Source organism: Netta rufina, assembly GCF_964035555.1.
Source record: "Netta rufina genome assembly, chromosome: 24".
Classification (NCBI taxonomy): domain Eukaryota; kingdom Metazoa; phylum Chordata; class Aves; order Anseriformes; family Anatidae; genus Netta; species Netta rufina.
In genome coordinates, this window is record NC_140148.1 from 2,167,535 (window position 1) to 2,181,911 (window position 14,377).

At 61.0% G+C, this 14,377-nt stretch overlaps 1 protein-coding gene across 1 annotated transcript; it reads right to left on the reverse strand.

Annotated features, from left to right (window-relative positions):
- TNS4 (tensin 4) lies at positions 1–9,751 on the reverse strand (the record flags this gene model as incomplete). Its single annotated transcript, XM_084301109.1, has 12 exons — positions 1–130; positions 614–640; positions 768–836; positions 1,195–1,363; positions 2,523–2,591; positions 2,752–2,829; positions 3,071–3,163; positions 3,418–3,537; positions 3,831–3,917; positions 4,742–5,148; positions 5,361–5,790; positions 9,244–9,751. The coding sequence occupies 12 exons, from the start codon at positions 9,749–9,751 to the stop codon at positions 1–3; spliced, it is 2,187 nt and encodes a 728-aa protein (XP_084157235.1).
- Between the last annotated feature and the right edge of the window lie 4,626 nt (positions 9,752–14,377).

Here is a 14,377-nt window from a genome sequence, read left to right on the forward strand (position 1 = left end):
CTACAGGCCCGGCAGCAGCCTGCTGACCAGGTCGATGACGAGCGACGCCGGCTGCACGGGGTCGTACTCTGCAAACAGGTGGCACAGGTTCTCCGAATCCGTCTGGTTTTTGGCCACGAACCCGAAGATCCTGGGGGAAAGGAGAGGGAGATGCCTTTAGCTCGCATCCAGGGATCCGGAGGCATGCGCTCCGAGCGGCCCCGGCCACCGCGCAGATCCCGGCTCCAGCAATTCCACCTTGGCCCGCTCCCCAATCACGTTTGCTTGGAAGAAAAACAGCTGGGAGAAGCTTTTCTGGCAAGGCTTCCCCAGCTGTGAAACATTGCTCGAGCGCAAGGTAAAGCCAGATATCAGCTCACTTCCTCAGCCCGGAGCAAGCGAGCCGCTGGTTAGGGCAGGGGGCTTGGGTGGGGGGTCCCATTCAGGGGGCGCAGAGCCCAGCCGTGTGGCTGAGCTCCCCACCTCACCCCGCAGAGCAAAGCCAAAGCCTCCCCCCCGTCCCAAATCTCAGCCCTCCACCACATTTCATCACCCCCCCCTGGTTTGTAAGCGGGGGTCCTGGGGCTGCCCAGGTTGGGTGCCCCCATTTAGCCTTGCACCAAGCAGCGCTTACCTGGAGGCCTTGCAGTACTTCTGCCACCTGGAGGGAGGAGAGAACGGGGTTTGCTCAGAAAAGTGACACTTCACTCATTTCCACCCACACGGGGGGCTGCAGGGCTGTGCCCGCCGGGGGGGCTCACCCCGCTCTGCCCCTCTCAGACACTCACTTTCTGTTCTCCGGATCCATCCCGCAAAACCTAACGGTGGCCAAGGGGTAGTGCCTCCTAAAAAACACCCTGCGGGGACAGAGGAGAGCGTGGCGTTAGGGAAGGGCCCAGCAAAGCCGGGGGGAGAAGCGGGCACGTGCACATCCAAGTGCTTCTCCGGGGGGGGGGGCTGGAAGAAAGCATCTGGGGCGCAGCCCCTGGACCCCTGGACCAGCGCCACCAGCTGCATTTGGAGCAGCTTGGTGCTCCCTGCTACAAACACGGGGGCCAATCCAGCCCACGATTGCAACACGGGTTTGTCCTCGCGGGCCAGATTTTCTGGGCACGCTGCGAGCTGGCGGCTCGGCGGCGGCGTGCGCCCAGAGGGAGCCGCGGTGCCGTGCGCCGCCAGCCCCTGCCCCTTGCTCCTCGCCGCCGCAGCCCTTACTTCCTCTGGATGTCCGTCAGCGTGATGCCCTGCTCCGTCACTTTGAAGTGGACCAGGGTTGGCGTGGGCAGCGTCTCCAGCTCGAAGGTGGAGGAGATGGCTTTCTGGATGGCCGGCGCCCCTGCCAGCGTCTCCATGCTCACCGAGCTGAGGTACAGGACGTTGCACTCTGCAGGGACAGCGAGGAGGGGGCTCAGCATGGGGCCGTGTCCCCCCACACCCCCCCACATCCCCCCTGAGCATTTCCCCATGCCCAGCACGGAGGCACCGTCCCGCAGAGCGGGGCCGACGTCCCCGGGTCAGATTTGTTGCGATGCAAACGAAAGATGGGGTGACTCAGAAATTCTTCGCGAGTTTATTCTGGTTTACTCTAATCCTTTGTACTAATTGTTTTAAAAGTCAGAGCATTTAATTTCTGGTTTCTAAATGTCAGATTTGGCTTTTTTCTTTTTTCTCTTTTTTTTTTCTTTTTCTGTTTATTACATATTTCCTTTAATGAAAAGCAGAAGTACCCCAAGCCAGCTAACAGCTTAAGGCCAACCTAAAACATGACATTTCGGGCTGATTGCGCTGCTGAAAGGCCCCGTTCTGGGTCAAGCTAAACTTTGCAGCTTGCCAACTGATTTTCCAGAATTTCCAGCAAAACAAAGCCGTTGCCGATTCCCGTGACTGCGCCATGACCCGTCGGCACTGCATCCTCCCCGTGGCTCTGTCCTCACCTGCAGCCCCCCCAGCCGGGCTCTGCACACCCCAGGGCAGCAGAGACCCCAGACCTCTTCCCCCAGCACCTCTCCCACCAGGTCCCACATCAACGTAACCCCACAGTGGCTCTCAGCAGCCCCCAAATGCCCGGTCCCTCCCTGAGAAACTCCAGATGTTCAGTGCCCTGATTGAAGGGAATCAGGAGAGAGGCTTAGAAATCAGAAGCTGCTTAAAACTGGGCTAATTTAAAAGACTTTGGGGTCTTTTATGAGCTTCGGGAGCTCGAGAACTGCCTTTGCAAGCTTTGCTTCACTGTCATGAGGACAAAAATCGTCCTTTGTTTAGAAAGATCATGTTGCCTTGTGGGCTCACGATCTGAGGGCGTGAAGAAAAGCCGCGGCACCCCCAGCCTGGTGATGAAGCCAGGAGAGCAGCATTATAACAGGGCACTGGGGTGCTGGCTGGTTTGCAGCGACAGCTTTTCAGCTCCAGCTGGGAGCAGTGTCAGAGCTGATGCCCAAAAATCAAGGGCGGTGTTCGATACGTGGGGACTAAACCCAATGTGTGAGTGCCCAGAGCTCGAACTACTGCCAGCTCAACCATCCCGTGCCTGCTCCTTTCCTCACCAGCAGATTTCTTCAGCAGGGACAGCGCGGGCTCCGGGGCGCAGTCAGGGCTGTCTTCATCAGCGAGATCTGCACGGACAACAAACGGGAGCTCTGACATCCGCGGGCCAAAGCTGCATTGCCGAAATTCCTTCTGACACAGGGGACTCAGGAACCTAGCGCTGCTTAAAGCAATCACCGGAGGGTCGCCCCCCCTCTTCCCGCAGCACCCTGTGCCTCGGTGGCTTACCTCGGGTGGGGATGCAGAGCTTGCAGGGCAGTGCCAGCGGGGTGATGGCGTGCTGGTACACGAAGGCGGAGAGGCTCCCTGCAACAGCACAGAGCTGCCCGTCAGCGGGGCCGTGCGCCACCGATCCCCCCACCCATGCAAACTCTGGCAGCAGCATCCCCATGACCGCAGGAGAAGGGAGCAGGGTGCAGAAGAGCTGTCTGGGGGCGTCGTGGTGAAGGGCGAGAGCTCTCCCCCACCCCTGTGGGCTTGGCTTGCAGCACAGCCCCGCTCCTGGTGACGGCCCCGTCCTTACCGAAATACAGCTCCTTGTCCTTACCGAAATACAGCTCCTCGCTGGCTCCTTTCAAGTGCACCCCTTTGGCTGATGACTCGATGAGGAAGTGCCGGACGAGCTCGCTGCTGTCCTCACCTTCAAGTGACATCGAGGAGAGCGTCAGCACCGCTGTGAGCGTGGCCGCTGCGCCCCTGCCCACCCCAGGGTCCCCAGGGTGCCCACAGCCGGTGCTGGCACAGGGAGGAGATGGACAGGCACAGATCCTGCTGCCTGCATCTCCCACCCAAACATGTCCTGAACCTTTTGGGCTTGTTTCAGCACCGTGGAGCTGGGCTTATTTTGGTTCAACCCCCGTAGCCAACCCCACCTTCCCGAGCGAGCCCCTGTACCTGTCTGGGTGCTGGATGGAGAGCCGGGAACCTTCATGGCCAGCCCGAAGGAGCCCCGGTACGACGTGCTGTCCCGCACAATGAACGTGCCTGGCTCTTTGTCCTTCAGCAGCTGGATTGCTGTCAAAGCACCAAAAGGGGCTCAGCGGAGCAGAATGGGACCCCCACGTCCCGCTCTGTGCGCCCTGCTGATGCTCTCCGGCAGTGCCAGAAACAAACAGGAGGGCCAGGCAGCTTTCTCTAGATTTTAGGGGCACGCAGGGGAGTTCTGAGCCCCCCAGACCCATCCTGGCTCTCTCCACACCCAGCACCTCCCAGGGCCCTTGGGGTTCCTCCCCGAGTCACTGTGGGGTGACAGCCGAGCTCCTCCGGGGAGCTCTGGGTGCGGGGCTGCCCCGTGCTCGCCGCCTCACCTCGGTCCCTGCTTATGCTCGGCTTGAACCAGTACTTCGACGTGTCCATCACAAACTTCATGGTCGGCTGGCCAGCCCCGAGGGGACCTGCAAGGGACGGGAGGCAGAGCTGGGGACACGAGGACCTTTGCAGCAGACGCTGCCGAGAAGGGCCGAGCCCTGGCAGAGGGATTTCTCCCTCGAGCCGGCCAGGGCTGAAGCGGATTTTCAATCCTTTTGCTCAGAGCTTCCTCCCCACTCCTCGCAATGATTCATTTCCACGTAATTATCCTTGGCAGGCCGTGGTGGAGCACGGAGAGGCAGCAGATGACCTTCCCGGCCATACCAGGCTGCCCAGAAGTCCGCTGGACCATGAGGATTTACACCCACGGAGGATCTGACCCGCAAAGCTCTCCTGCTTTTCCCATGAGAATCCCAATTAAAACCCTCTGCCCCGAGAGCTGCCTCTGCTAATCTCCTCCGGAGCACAATAGCCCTATTGTCTGCCCCTGAATGGGGGACCTTATAAACCTCGGTATCTTCAGATGTCCTCCAGAGCGAACTGGAACCCTGACCCCTCCTCCCTGCCCGTTCCGGGCCCACAAATGAGTACAAAATGACAGAATTATGGTCCTTGCTCTCAGCTGTTATGAATAAGAGCATCCGCATCGCCTCCAGCTGACCAGATCCTGCCCCACGATGCCAACGGGAGGAACCCCATGGCTGGTGCAGGGTCACCAAAGAGCTGGAGACCCCCACAGAGCCCAGCAACCCCACGGGGATACTTTGAGGCTCTCCAGCTCCAGCAAGGACCTCGTGTCCTTTACATCCATCACCCACAGAGCAGAAATCAGCATTTATCCCCCTTTCCCAGCAGCTTTAGGGCTCCTTCCCCCCCCCCAGGAGCTGCCCCATGGCAGGAGGGGACTTACTGTCGGCGACGCAGGAGAGAGCTGGTGCCGAGAGCGCGTTGTTCATGCCGCCGAGCCCCGAAACTGGGCTGAGGCTGGGAGGGGAGGTCTGCTTGGTAGAGGCTGGAGAGGCTGAGGTCAACCGGGGGGACGCATCTCCTTGCTCCCGGCACCCGTTCACCAGCAGCACCGGGATGTCGGCCGCCGAGTTGAGGATGGAGGGGGGGCAGCTGCTGGCCTGCCCCTTCTGGGACAGGCTGGCGTTGGTTTTGGTGGAGCAGGCTGCCCTGGGCTGGTGGGAAGCCAGGGTGAAAGGTTCTCCGGAGGGGGACCTGATGCCCGGGGAAGGCGGCTGGGGGCTGCCCATGGAGCCGGCAGGGGACGGGCAGGCGGCATCGGAGTCGTCGTTGTGGAGCGAGTGGGTGCTGCTGCAGGGGGGAGACAGAGCGAAGGTGATCAGGGGGGGCTGCTGGGCTGGGGTGTGATGCACGGAGCAGCCCAGAGACCACACGCCAGCCCTGCTGGGTGTCAGCTCCCACCCCGAGGTGGGAAAAGGTCTCAGGAAACGACTCGGGTACCAGCTCCATGCCCCTTCCACCCCCATCACCAGCCCAGGACAGGACTGTGGGGCTGTGCTCACCTCCCAAAGACGTAGCTGGTGTCCGAGCTGGGGCTCATGGAGAGCTGCGAGACCCCGCTGGTCCTCTGCTGAGCCCTCACCACGTGCACGGGCTTCAGCAAGTTGTCAAAGCCCGGCGAGGTGCCGAGTGCGCCGGGGCCGTAGGAGATGCTGTCCTGCTGGCCGGCCGCGCAGTGCAGGGGCACGGCGATGCTCTCCGAGGCTTTACTGCAGCTCTGGAAGCCAGCCCAGCCCGGGGGAGCCAACCTGGGGCTCTCGGGCCCTGCTGGGCTGGAGAAAACGACGCTGCCATTCGTGTAGTTGCCTCTGGGTGCTCCTTTCGGGGGCAGGAAGCCGTGGCTCTGGGGGGATCTGGAGAAGGGGCTGGAGGAGCCCTGCAGCACCTCGGTACACTTGGCTCTGGCCGGCGTCATCTCGATGTACTTAATGTCTGCAGGCAGAAAGAGGAGGCTGTTAATGATTCAGTGCTCGAGCAAGGTTCGTTACACACCTCTCTGTTCATCTCCCTGTCCGTTTTGGCTCCGGTTCACAATCCCCAGGGGGTGCCGAGGTGCTGCCCCCTCCCCGCACACCACGGGGCTGCCTCTACGGGAGGCAAAGACCAACGCCGGCCTTCGTGGAGACCCGATGAGGGCCGATCTCTGCCCCGACACCCAACCGTGGTGTCCCACCCAGGTGCTGGCGGGCTGCAGGAGGGGTTACGTGCGGCCACGTCTGCCCGTGCAGCTCCCCCCTCGCCGGGAGCGCACGCTGGTGCTTGCCGAGACCTGCCGTGGGCGGCGGGTGTTTCCTCCGGCAGCCGCTCCGTTTGTACCTGACTCAAGGGAAAAACATCTGGCTGCTCCCCGGGGTGACATCAGGCTCGGGGGTGCCCGTCCCTCCTGGCCCTGCTCACCCGTGGAAAGCTCCAAAGCTTCGCTGTGTGGAGGAGATGGGGTGGGCTGGCTGGCCGGGCTGGCAGCGCGTCTCCTAGCCCCTTTGCTTGCCTTTGTTTAAAAATAATGCCTCTGATGGAGCTCCACGTGCTCCAAGACCTTCAGCAAAAGCTCACAGCCAGAAGGGGAAGCCTGGCTCCTGCACCCTGGTGCACAGCAGCCATGGATGTGCTGAGCCCTAGGGTGAGCAGAGCCCTGAACCACGCTATTTTGGCACATGCCCCCCTCCCCCCAACACCTCCATGCATTGCCAGGACTTCAAACTGCTTTGTTTTTGCCAATGGTGCACAGAGTGGAAAGAAGAGAAGCTAAGCTAAGGCATATAACAGCAGCAGCCCCCCAGCAAGAGGCTGCTTGTCGAGGGTGATGTGGTTCGAAGGGCTTGGGGTCATCCCCCAGGCCCTGCAGGCTGCGCTCAGGCTCGTTGCTTTTAAGCCAAGAGGGAAACGTCATGAATGTTTCAGGACTCCCTACGCAGGGCTGTCCACCTGGGATTCCCTGAACAAGGGAAACCTTCTGGCTGAGCTCGGAGGGGGCTTTTAGCAAGAGACACAGGCAGCCGTGCTCTAGGGGCTCGCAGTGATGGCGAGCGCGCCGCCCGCCCAGGGAGGGTGCTCCCGGGTGCGTCACATTCCCCGCTCGCGGCGCGCGCCTCGTGTCTGGTCTGAACGTGCCCGGCTTTGTTTGCAGCTCCCAAATCCTGCTCCGCCGTGGGGCTCGGGAAGGCTCCCCGCGCCCTTTCTTGGAGAGGGAAAATCCATTTTGCCGCAGCACCCAAGAGCTGCTCCCGGCAGCGGAGTTTCCGTGCCTCGCCGCTGCCCTGCGCTCCTGCTTGCCCAGCGCTGCCGCCGCTGCGTGATGCGAGGAGCACCCAAAAAAAGCAGGAAAAACATCGTATATATGCATAGTATACATAGCATACATACTGCAAGCATGTACAGCAGGCTCCTGGCCGGACACTTTTTGTCAAAGCCTCCCTCAAAAGGGGAAAATAAATGAGGCTTTTCATTGCGCTTTAAAGAAATAAAAACCGAAACGCCTCCGCGCTGGGCTCGCGGGGCCCCGTGCCTCCTGCCGAGGCTCCTGCTTATCAGGTGTGGCTAAACCTCAAATATTTGATCAGGATCTTGGCAAGTTTTTCAGCATCAGGGAGTGGCAAAAAGCACCAGAAGCACCAAGGCTGGTTGTCACGCGAGCCAGGAGGACTGCTCCCCGGTTCTCCAGCGAGGGGTGAGCACCAGAGGCAACTGACAGCTGTTGGGAATTGCTGCAGTGTCTGTTATGGAAACAGCAGAGAAGAGCAAACCCCTCTCCTATATCCTTGGGCACCGTCAGCCTCCTACCAGCCCTTGCATCAACTGATTGAGTTCTGTGCTCCCCTCTGCCAGGCTGGAAGGGGACGGCAGCGCATGCATGGGCACCGTGGGCACTCCCCCGGCTGCCAGGGATGCAATGCAGCACCAGGAAGTCCACATAAAAAAGAAAATGAAAGCTGAAGGGAGGCTTTTCCCACCGAGTTCAGGGCCAGAGTTCCAGATGTTCAGTCCCACACTCGGAGCCAGGTTTTGAAAACCACCAGCACGCTACCTGCTGAGCTGCTCGGGCGGCAGCCCCCGAGTGCGATGCGTCGCGGAGACGCATCCAGGTCTCCTCCAAGTGCTCGTTGGAGGAGCAAAGGGCTGAACTTGCACTTTGTCACCGCACTTTATCTGCAAGGCCAGCCCTTGTGTCTCGGCGGAGCAGGAGGCACAGTCTGCAGCTGCTTCAGCAACGCCCAAAGCCCCGCACCGCGCTCGCACCGCCAGGCTCCGGCTTATCGGCTGCCCCGAGCTGGAGTTCACCGCGCCCGATGTCATGCACCTTGTCCTCCCCCAACCCCACATTCCTTGGGCAGGAGTAGCCACGAGGGATCAGGGAGAACAGATTTTTTTTTTTTTTCTCTGTCTGTAACATCCTCTCATTTGACCTTTCTCCGGAACGAGGGCTGCAGACAGATTCTCAAGGTATTTTGGCGTCTAAAGACGCGGCTGGGCAATCAGGCTTTCCAGAGGCAGCCAGACGGCATCTTTAGGCACTGAAACACATCCCAGATGTGTGCTCCGGCAGCCGGTACACCGGAACGTGAGCAGCAGCATGCAGCTCCCTGTCTGCCTGTGTCACCTTGTGCACGGCACGCCGAGTGGCTCACACACTGCAGGGGAGGCACAGCAGGAGCCGCAGCACTCGGCACAGCTCGGGATGTGGGGATGGCAGCGATGCAGAAGTGTTCCCAAAGCACCCAGGCGTGAGAGCAGCAAGAGGTGGGTGCCTGTGCTGCTGCCATTCTGCGTTATGCATGCCAGGCGTGCTGCCGGAGGAGTGCACAAGCCCTGGAGAAAGAATTTCCCTGGCAAAAGGACGGGGAACATTTAACTAGGATGGTTGTGTAACCATCGGTAGCTTAGCCCGGGGCTTTGGAAATCTGGCTTCAAATCCTCATGTCCCATGGGTCTGCTGTGACCCAGGGAAAGGCTCCGCTGCCCTTCCATAGAAGCAGGGCTCTGCTGTGAGGTCGGGCACATATGGACACCAGCTCCTGTGGTCAGGGCCCGTCTCTGGTCCCTGATGGCATCAACGTGGACCAGGAGCTTTCTGAGAGCCCCATTATTCATGAGAAGCGTTTTCTCCAAATGCAGGGAAAGAAATATCAGGTTGGATTAAAGGCTGTTCTTTTGGCTCCTGTTGAGCTAGCTGGACGAGAGACCTCGCAGAAGCGACCAGACCGAAGCTGGGTACCCAAAGCCTGTTTTTGACACCAAGCCCTGATGCCAGGACGCAGCACACCCACACAACACCAAACCCTCTGGGGACAGGGGGATGTTACCATGCCCCACGGACCTCTCGTGAGCAGCTCTCACAAGGTCTGAGCCCTGGTGGCCCCGCCGCGCCAGCAGCGCCTCTTGCCTCACCTATCACCTCCGGCTCGTGCTTCTTGGTGGCCGTGACATCCCCCTGGGAAGCGGGCTGGGCCGTGTCCTTCACCGGCTTGCACATGAGCGGCTGGAAGGTCGGATCGATCTCGAGGATCAGCTTGTTGAGGCTCTCTATTGAAATGTCCAAGGTAGGAGAGCCGAGGTGCGCGTCAGGCTCTGTGCCGGCGTCCCCCTGCTGCTGCTGCGGCGGCTGGCGAGGGACCCCGGCTCGCTCCGGGGAGGCCTCCTGCTGCCCCTGAGCTCCAGCTGAGTGCTCCAGTACAGGGTGGGCTCCATACAGCCCCCCGCCAGGCACCAGGCATCCCTTGGGGCACCCCACAGCCTTGGGGTCAGCCCAGCTGCCCGTGGAGTAGTAGCAGTAGGACGCTGGCAGCGCGGAGCAGCCCGCGTACCCCGCCGCGTGCAGGCACTTGCTGTCCTCCCGCGAGGGGATGTGCACGGTCTGGCCAACGCGCAGCACGTGGTTTTGGATGACCTGTGACATGGCTCGGCGCTGTGGTTTGGCAGCTTGGAGTCCAGGGGAAGCCTCTCCCAAATCCTCCTCCTCCTCCTCTGCGTCTCCGAGCTCGGGGTGCGCTTCCACGTGCCCGTCTCCCCCAGGGACCTCGGGGCTCTCCCTCAGCCCAGCGTCTCCAGCAGCAGAAGAATCTGAGGAATGCGGAGAGAGGAGCGGTTACACAAGGCATGCCCAGGGCAGGAGCCGACTTCAGTGGAAAAGTCTATAAAAGCGGGGATTTGGAGCGCGAACCTGGAATCCCGCTCGGAGGAAAACCAAGCCATGCTGGTCTCGCTTTCCCACTCCCTTCCAGCCCTCCGCTTGCAGTGTCACGGCACATTCGGGCAAGTGCAAGGAGCTTTAATTCGCAACAGCTTTTCAGGATTCAGCAGCCTGAAAAACTAAACGCCTTCTGCTTTAGTGGCGCGGCGCTTGTTTTCGTGGCAAGCAACGAAGCTCAGCACCAGCCTGACAGCCCCGGCAAGGGGTCCTGGCTCTCAGAAGCCACCCAAAGAGGCGAGGGCAAGGAGGGAACCCCCAGCCACGCCGGGGAGGCTTACAGCAGGCCGGCAGGATGGCGCTGCCTGCCGAAGCGATGCTCCGCGGGTGGGCGTGAATCGAGGCTGCGGTTTTCTTTGCTGGGACGCCACGAGCCGAGCCCCCCAGGGCTGCGTGTGGGGCTTCCTCAGTCAGGGAGCTGCTCTGGGAGTGTTTGCTATCATGTTTTGAATGCTCTCTGGCCTCGTTTTAGATTGAATGTATTTTTAATTCCCCCTCCTGCGAAAACTCGCTGCCGCCAAGTGTGCTGGGGGAACCTCACGCTTTTGTCTCGGGCTGAGAAAACCCATCCAGCCTCCTCCGTCCCCACCGTGGCAGCCAAAACACAGCACAACGGTGCTCAGTGACAAAAGCTGAGCACATTCTCTGTGCCTCCAGCTTCTGCTTGGCCTCGGTGATCCCTGGAAAGGGCAGCACCAGGGGGATGTCCAGAGCTGCTGACCAACCATCCCAGAAACGAGCTAACCCTACAGCTCAGGGCTCTCCCCTTCGTATCCCACACAGATCTGCTGCGTAACGCACGCAAACAGTGGGCTATACCTCTTCCAATATTTGCCCTTTCCAGTCTTGAAAGGCTGACTAATCCGCCCGGTTATCTCGCATCGATTAAGGATGGAGTCAGAGGATTAGGAGCGAGACACATCGCTGCCGGGCAGCTCGTGGGCGGCGGACGCGGCGCTCACCCGCTCCTGCACGCCTGCCAAGCGGTGACTAATTGCTGAGCACTCTCACGCAGACGGGGCTGGTGCTGGCTTTGCCCTCCGTGGGTTGCATGGCCCCGCGGGAGCCTCTGCTCGCCGCGAACGGGGGCACCCCGAGCAGCGGGAGCTCGCCGAGGGCAGGGGACAAGGAGCAAAACGCTGCTGCCGGCAGCGCCGGGCACGCGGGGCAGCCACCGTGAGTCATGCCCATGATTGCTCTGCGAAGAGCAGGGAGAGGTTTTTGACGGGTGTGGAAAGGGAGAGTGCTTCGAAGCCACCTAGCCTCCTCCCAGAAAGCACCCACGGTGCGCCCTGAGCCTCTGGCGGGTTGGATTTGCGGGACCGGGAGGCTGGTGAGGAGAAAGGTGATGACGTGTGCCGCAACGGGAGCCGTGCAGCAGCAGGCAGAGCACCCCGGGAGGCTGCTGTTGTGCCTTTAATTGCCAATTAGGCACATAGCATCCCTGAACTTTAACCGACAGTGTGCTAATGCTACAGACTTCCCGGACAGCTGCCCCGTTGCCAGCACCCACAAATTTCTCTTCCTCAGCAGTCCTGGGCTCAAACCTGGAGAAACAGAGGGTGCAAAAGGGGCTGGGGACAGAGTCCCCCGTCCCCTCCATCTGGGTTTTTTCTGCCCTGCGCATTGGGTTTAGGGGTGGTCAGCAGCCTGCCCCCTCCTCCTTTCCATTTGCTGTGACACCGTGGGCACGAGGAGCACGGCGCAGCGCAGGGCTGGGAGGGAGAGTTGGTTAAATAAAAAAAGGAAGAGTCATTCCAGGTCAAAAACATGAGCTCGGTGGAGCGAAAATTGGATTCTCCCCTGGGGAGAAGAGCTGCCTGGCTCCAGTCAGCGTCCGCAAGACAAGGCTGGTTTTAATTTAAGTAGGTACAGAAATAACGTGCAGCGTGCATGAACCAGGACTCTCAGGGGGTTCCAGGAGCATGCACGCAACAGCTTCCCTCCTCTCTTGTACTCCTGCCCTGTGTTTTTGATCTTCCTCGTGCCTGACGCTGCCAGAATTAACCTCCAAACCGCATTTCTCCTCCTTCCCCTTCCCTTGTTTAAAGTGAGAGGTTGCCCAGGCTCCTCGCAAGAACCCGGAGCCTCTGCTGCTGGCTGCTCGGCCGGGAGGAACGAAGGAGGAGAGAGGCTGGGGTGAGGGAGGTCGGCAGCCGGTGGCCACCAAGAAGCCAGAGCTGCCCACAGGCACTGGGACTTTCCAGGAGGAACCTGAAATCCCTGGGGGGAGCTGGCACAGCCCCAGCGCAGGGTTGCTGGCAGCACAGAACCGCTGGGGAAGGAGCACTGCTGGCAGGGCTAGGACCAGGACAGCAAGGGTAGGGAAATAAGCTGGCCACGAGCACAGCTAGAAGGGAAATGGCAGAGCTTCCACTCCTGGGAACAGAATTCCCCTGGTGATCAAGGGGACAAGCCGCAGGGTTTGGATTTGGGCGCAGACGGACACGCTCCTTGGCACCAGGGGACCCCATCCTGCCATCGCCCCCAGCCCAAGCAGCTCCTGGAGCCTGGGCAAACACCGATCTCCCAGACCCAAAAAGGAGCCGAGCTCAGGGTTTGGGGACGGGGACCGGAGCGGGGGCACCTGTGGGGCTGGATTTGGAAGGAGCAGCCAAGCAGGGCTGCTCTGGGCACAGCCCGGCTGTGAGATAAGGTCCTACACGTGGCCAGCACATCGCCCACGGGCAATGCAGGAGCTGCTGCTCCCCAAACCCACCCGGCCAGGCTGCGGCCACCACGTGGAGCAGGGCCCCGTGTGCCCTGCGTGGGGCAAGGTCCCTCCGTGCAGAGCTCCATGGGGACACCCAGCGCCACCGCCTCCATCCCAGCCCCGCAGCAGGGCCCTGGAGGTCCCAGAATGGTTATTTAGAGCCGAGACATACGAGCCGGTCTCTGTCTGAGCAGAGACCCCAAAAGAGCACGCCAGCTGCCAGGTCGGGGTGTTTTTCCTTGACGTGGCAAGCCCTGGGAGCCTCCCGGTGACCAGGCTGCTCCACCAGGAGGAGCGGAAAGGACACCCAGGATCTGCGGAGCTCATTACACCCGGCTTAATCATTCATTACGAGGGCTGCTGCCGGCTTGCCTAGATGAGCAGGGCGTGCTGATGAGGTCAAGGAAAACAGTCGCCATGGTTATGGAGTGTTTTGCTTGTGTGGCAGAGGGAGCAGAGGTATCACGTAGCAAATACGAGCACCCCCCCCCCCAGCCGCAGGGGGGGCCAGCACCCGGGTGCGGGAGGCAACTGGTGCCCGCGCTGGGGCAGCTCGCTCCGTCCAGGAGGGAGCTGGGGCAGCTGCCAAACAACGCCCTCCTCCTTCCTTGCTCAAACAAGCAGGATTGGGAAGCTCAGCAGCAAAAAGAAAGAAAAAAAAAATAATAGAAAAAGCCTCCCCGAAGCCCAAGCAGTGCCTGGTGAAGGATCAGCCCTGCAGCCCCACGATGGGGACAGCATCTGGGTGGCCTTGGCCAACGCAGGGGGTCTTGCTCCAAAGCGACCCCCCCAGCACCCTCCTGCCAACCACCCGAGCCCACTGCTGCTTCAGCAACATTTTGGGCTTGTGGAGGGGTCTCTGGGGTGAGGAGGGTTGCTAGCAGTGTCGAAATTGCTGCTGCAGTAACTCCCCCCCTGCAGCCAGGCTCCCTTCTCCCCTCCCAGGGGGGCTCCTTCCCCTTGGCAGGGGCTCGGGGTGGGGTGAAGGAGCCGCAGAGCTGCTCCCCCTCCCCAGGGGCGTTTGCCCCCAGCTCTCGGTGGGCACGGGAAGCTCAGAGCAGCAGGGACAGCATCTCCGGAGGAGGGGTCTGTCCCAGAATAGGCTGGGTTAGCTAATCCTAGGAATGCCTGTGATGTGTTACAGGAACATGAGACTTTCTAGACACACCAACAAGGATTTTTCCCCCCCTGAGCCCACAGGCAGCCTCCCTGCAGTCCCCTGGTGGGGCTGCTTTAAGCAGCATTATTTCGATGAAAGCTGCAGGATTTGGGAGGCTGTTTCCCTGCATTTCGGAGGTGCTACGGGAAGGGGCAGGGCGGCAGCTGATGCACGGTGGGCTCTGCAGAGCACTTCAGAAGGATGCTGCGTGCCTGAGATCCCCAGGGGCATCCCAGGAAGCATCCAGCCCTGCATCCCCTGGCCTGGAGGCACAGCCACGCTCTGAATCGCACCACCCTGTGCTTTGCCCTGGGCTCACGCTCATCCCAGCGCCTGCAGCCTCCGTGAAGCTCCGTGCTGCTCTCCTGGGCCCAAGGGCCAAAGAGCACCCACACCCCGGGGTGGGCCGGGACACCCTCCCTGCGTCACGCCTCGCACCCACCGCCTACGCGGGCTGCCGTGC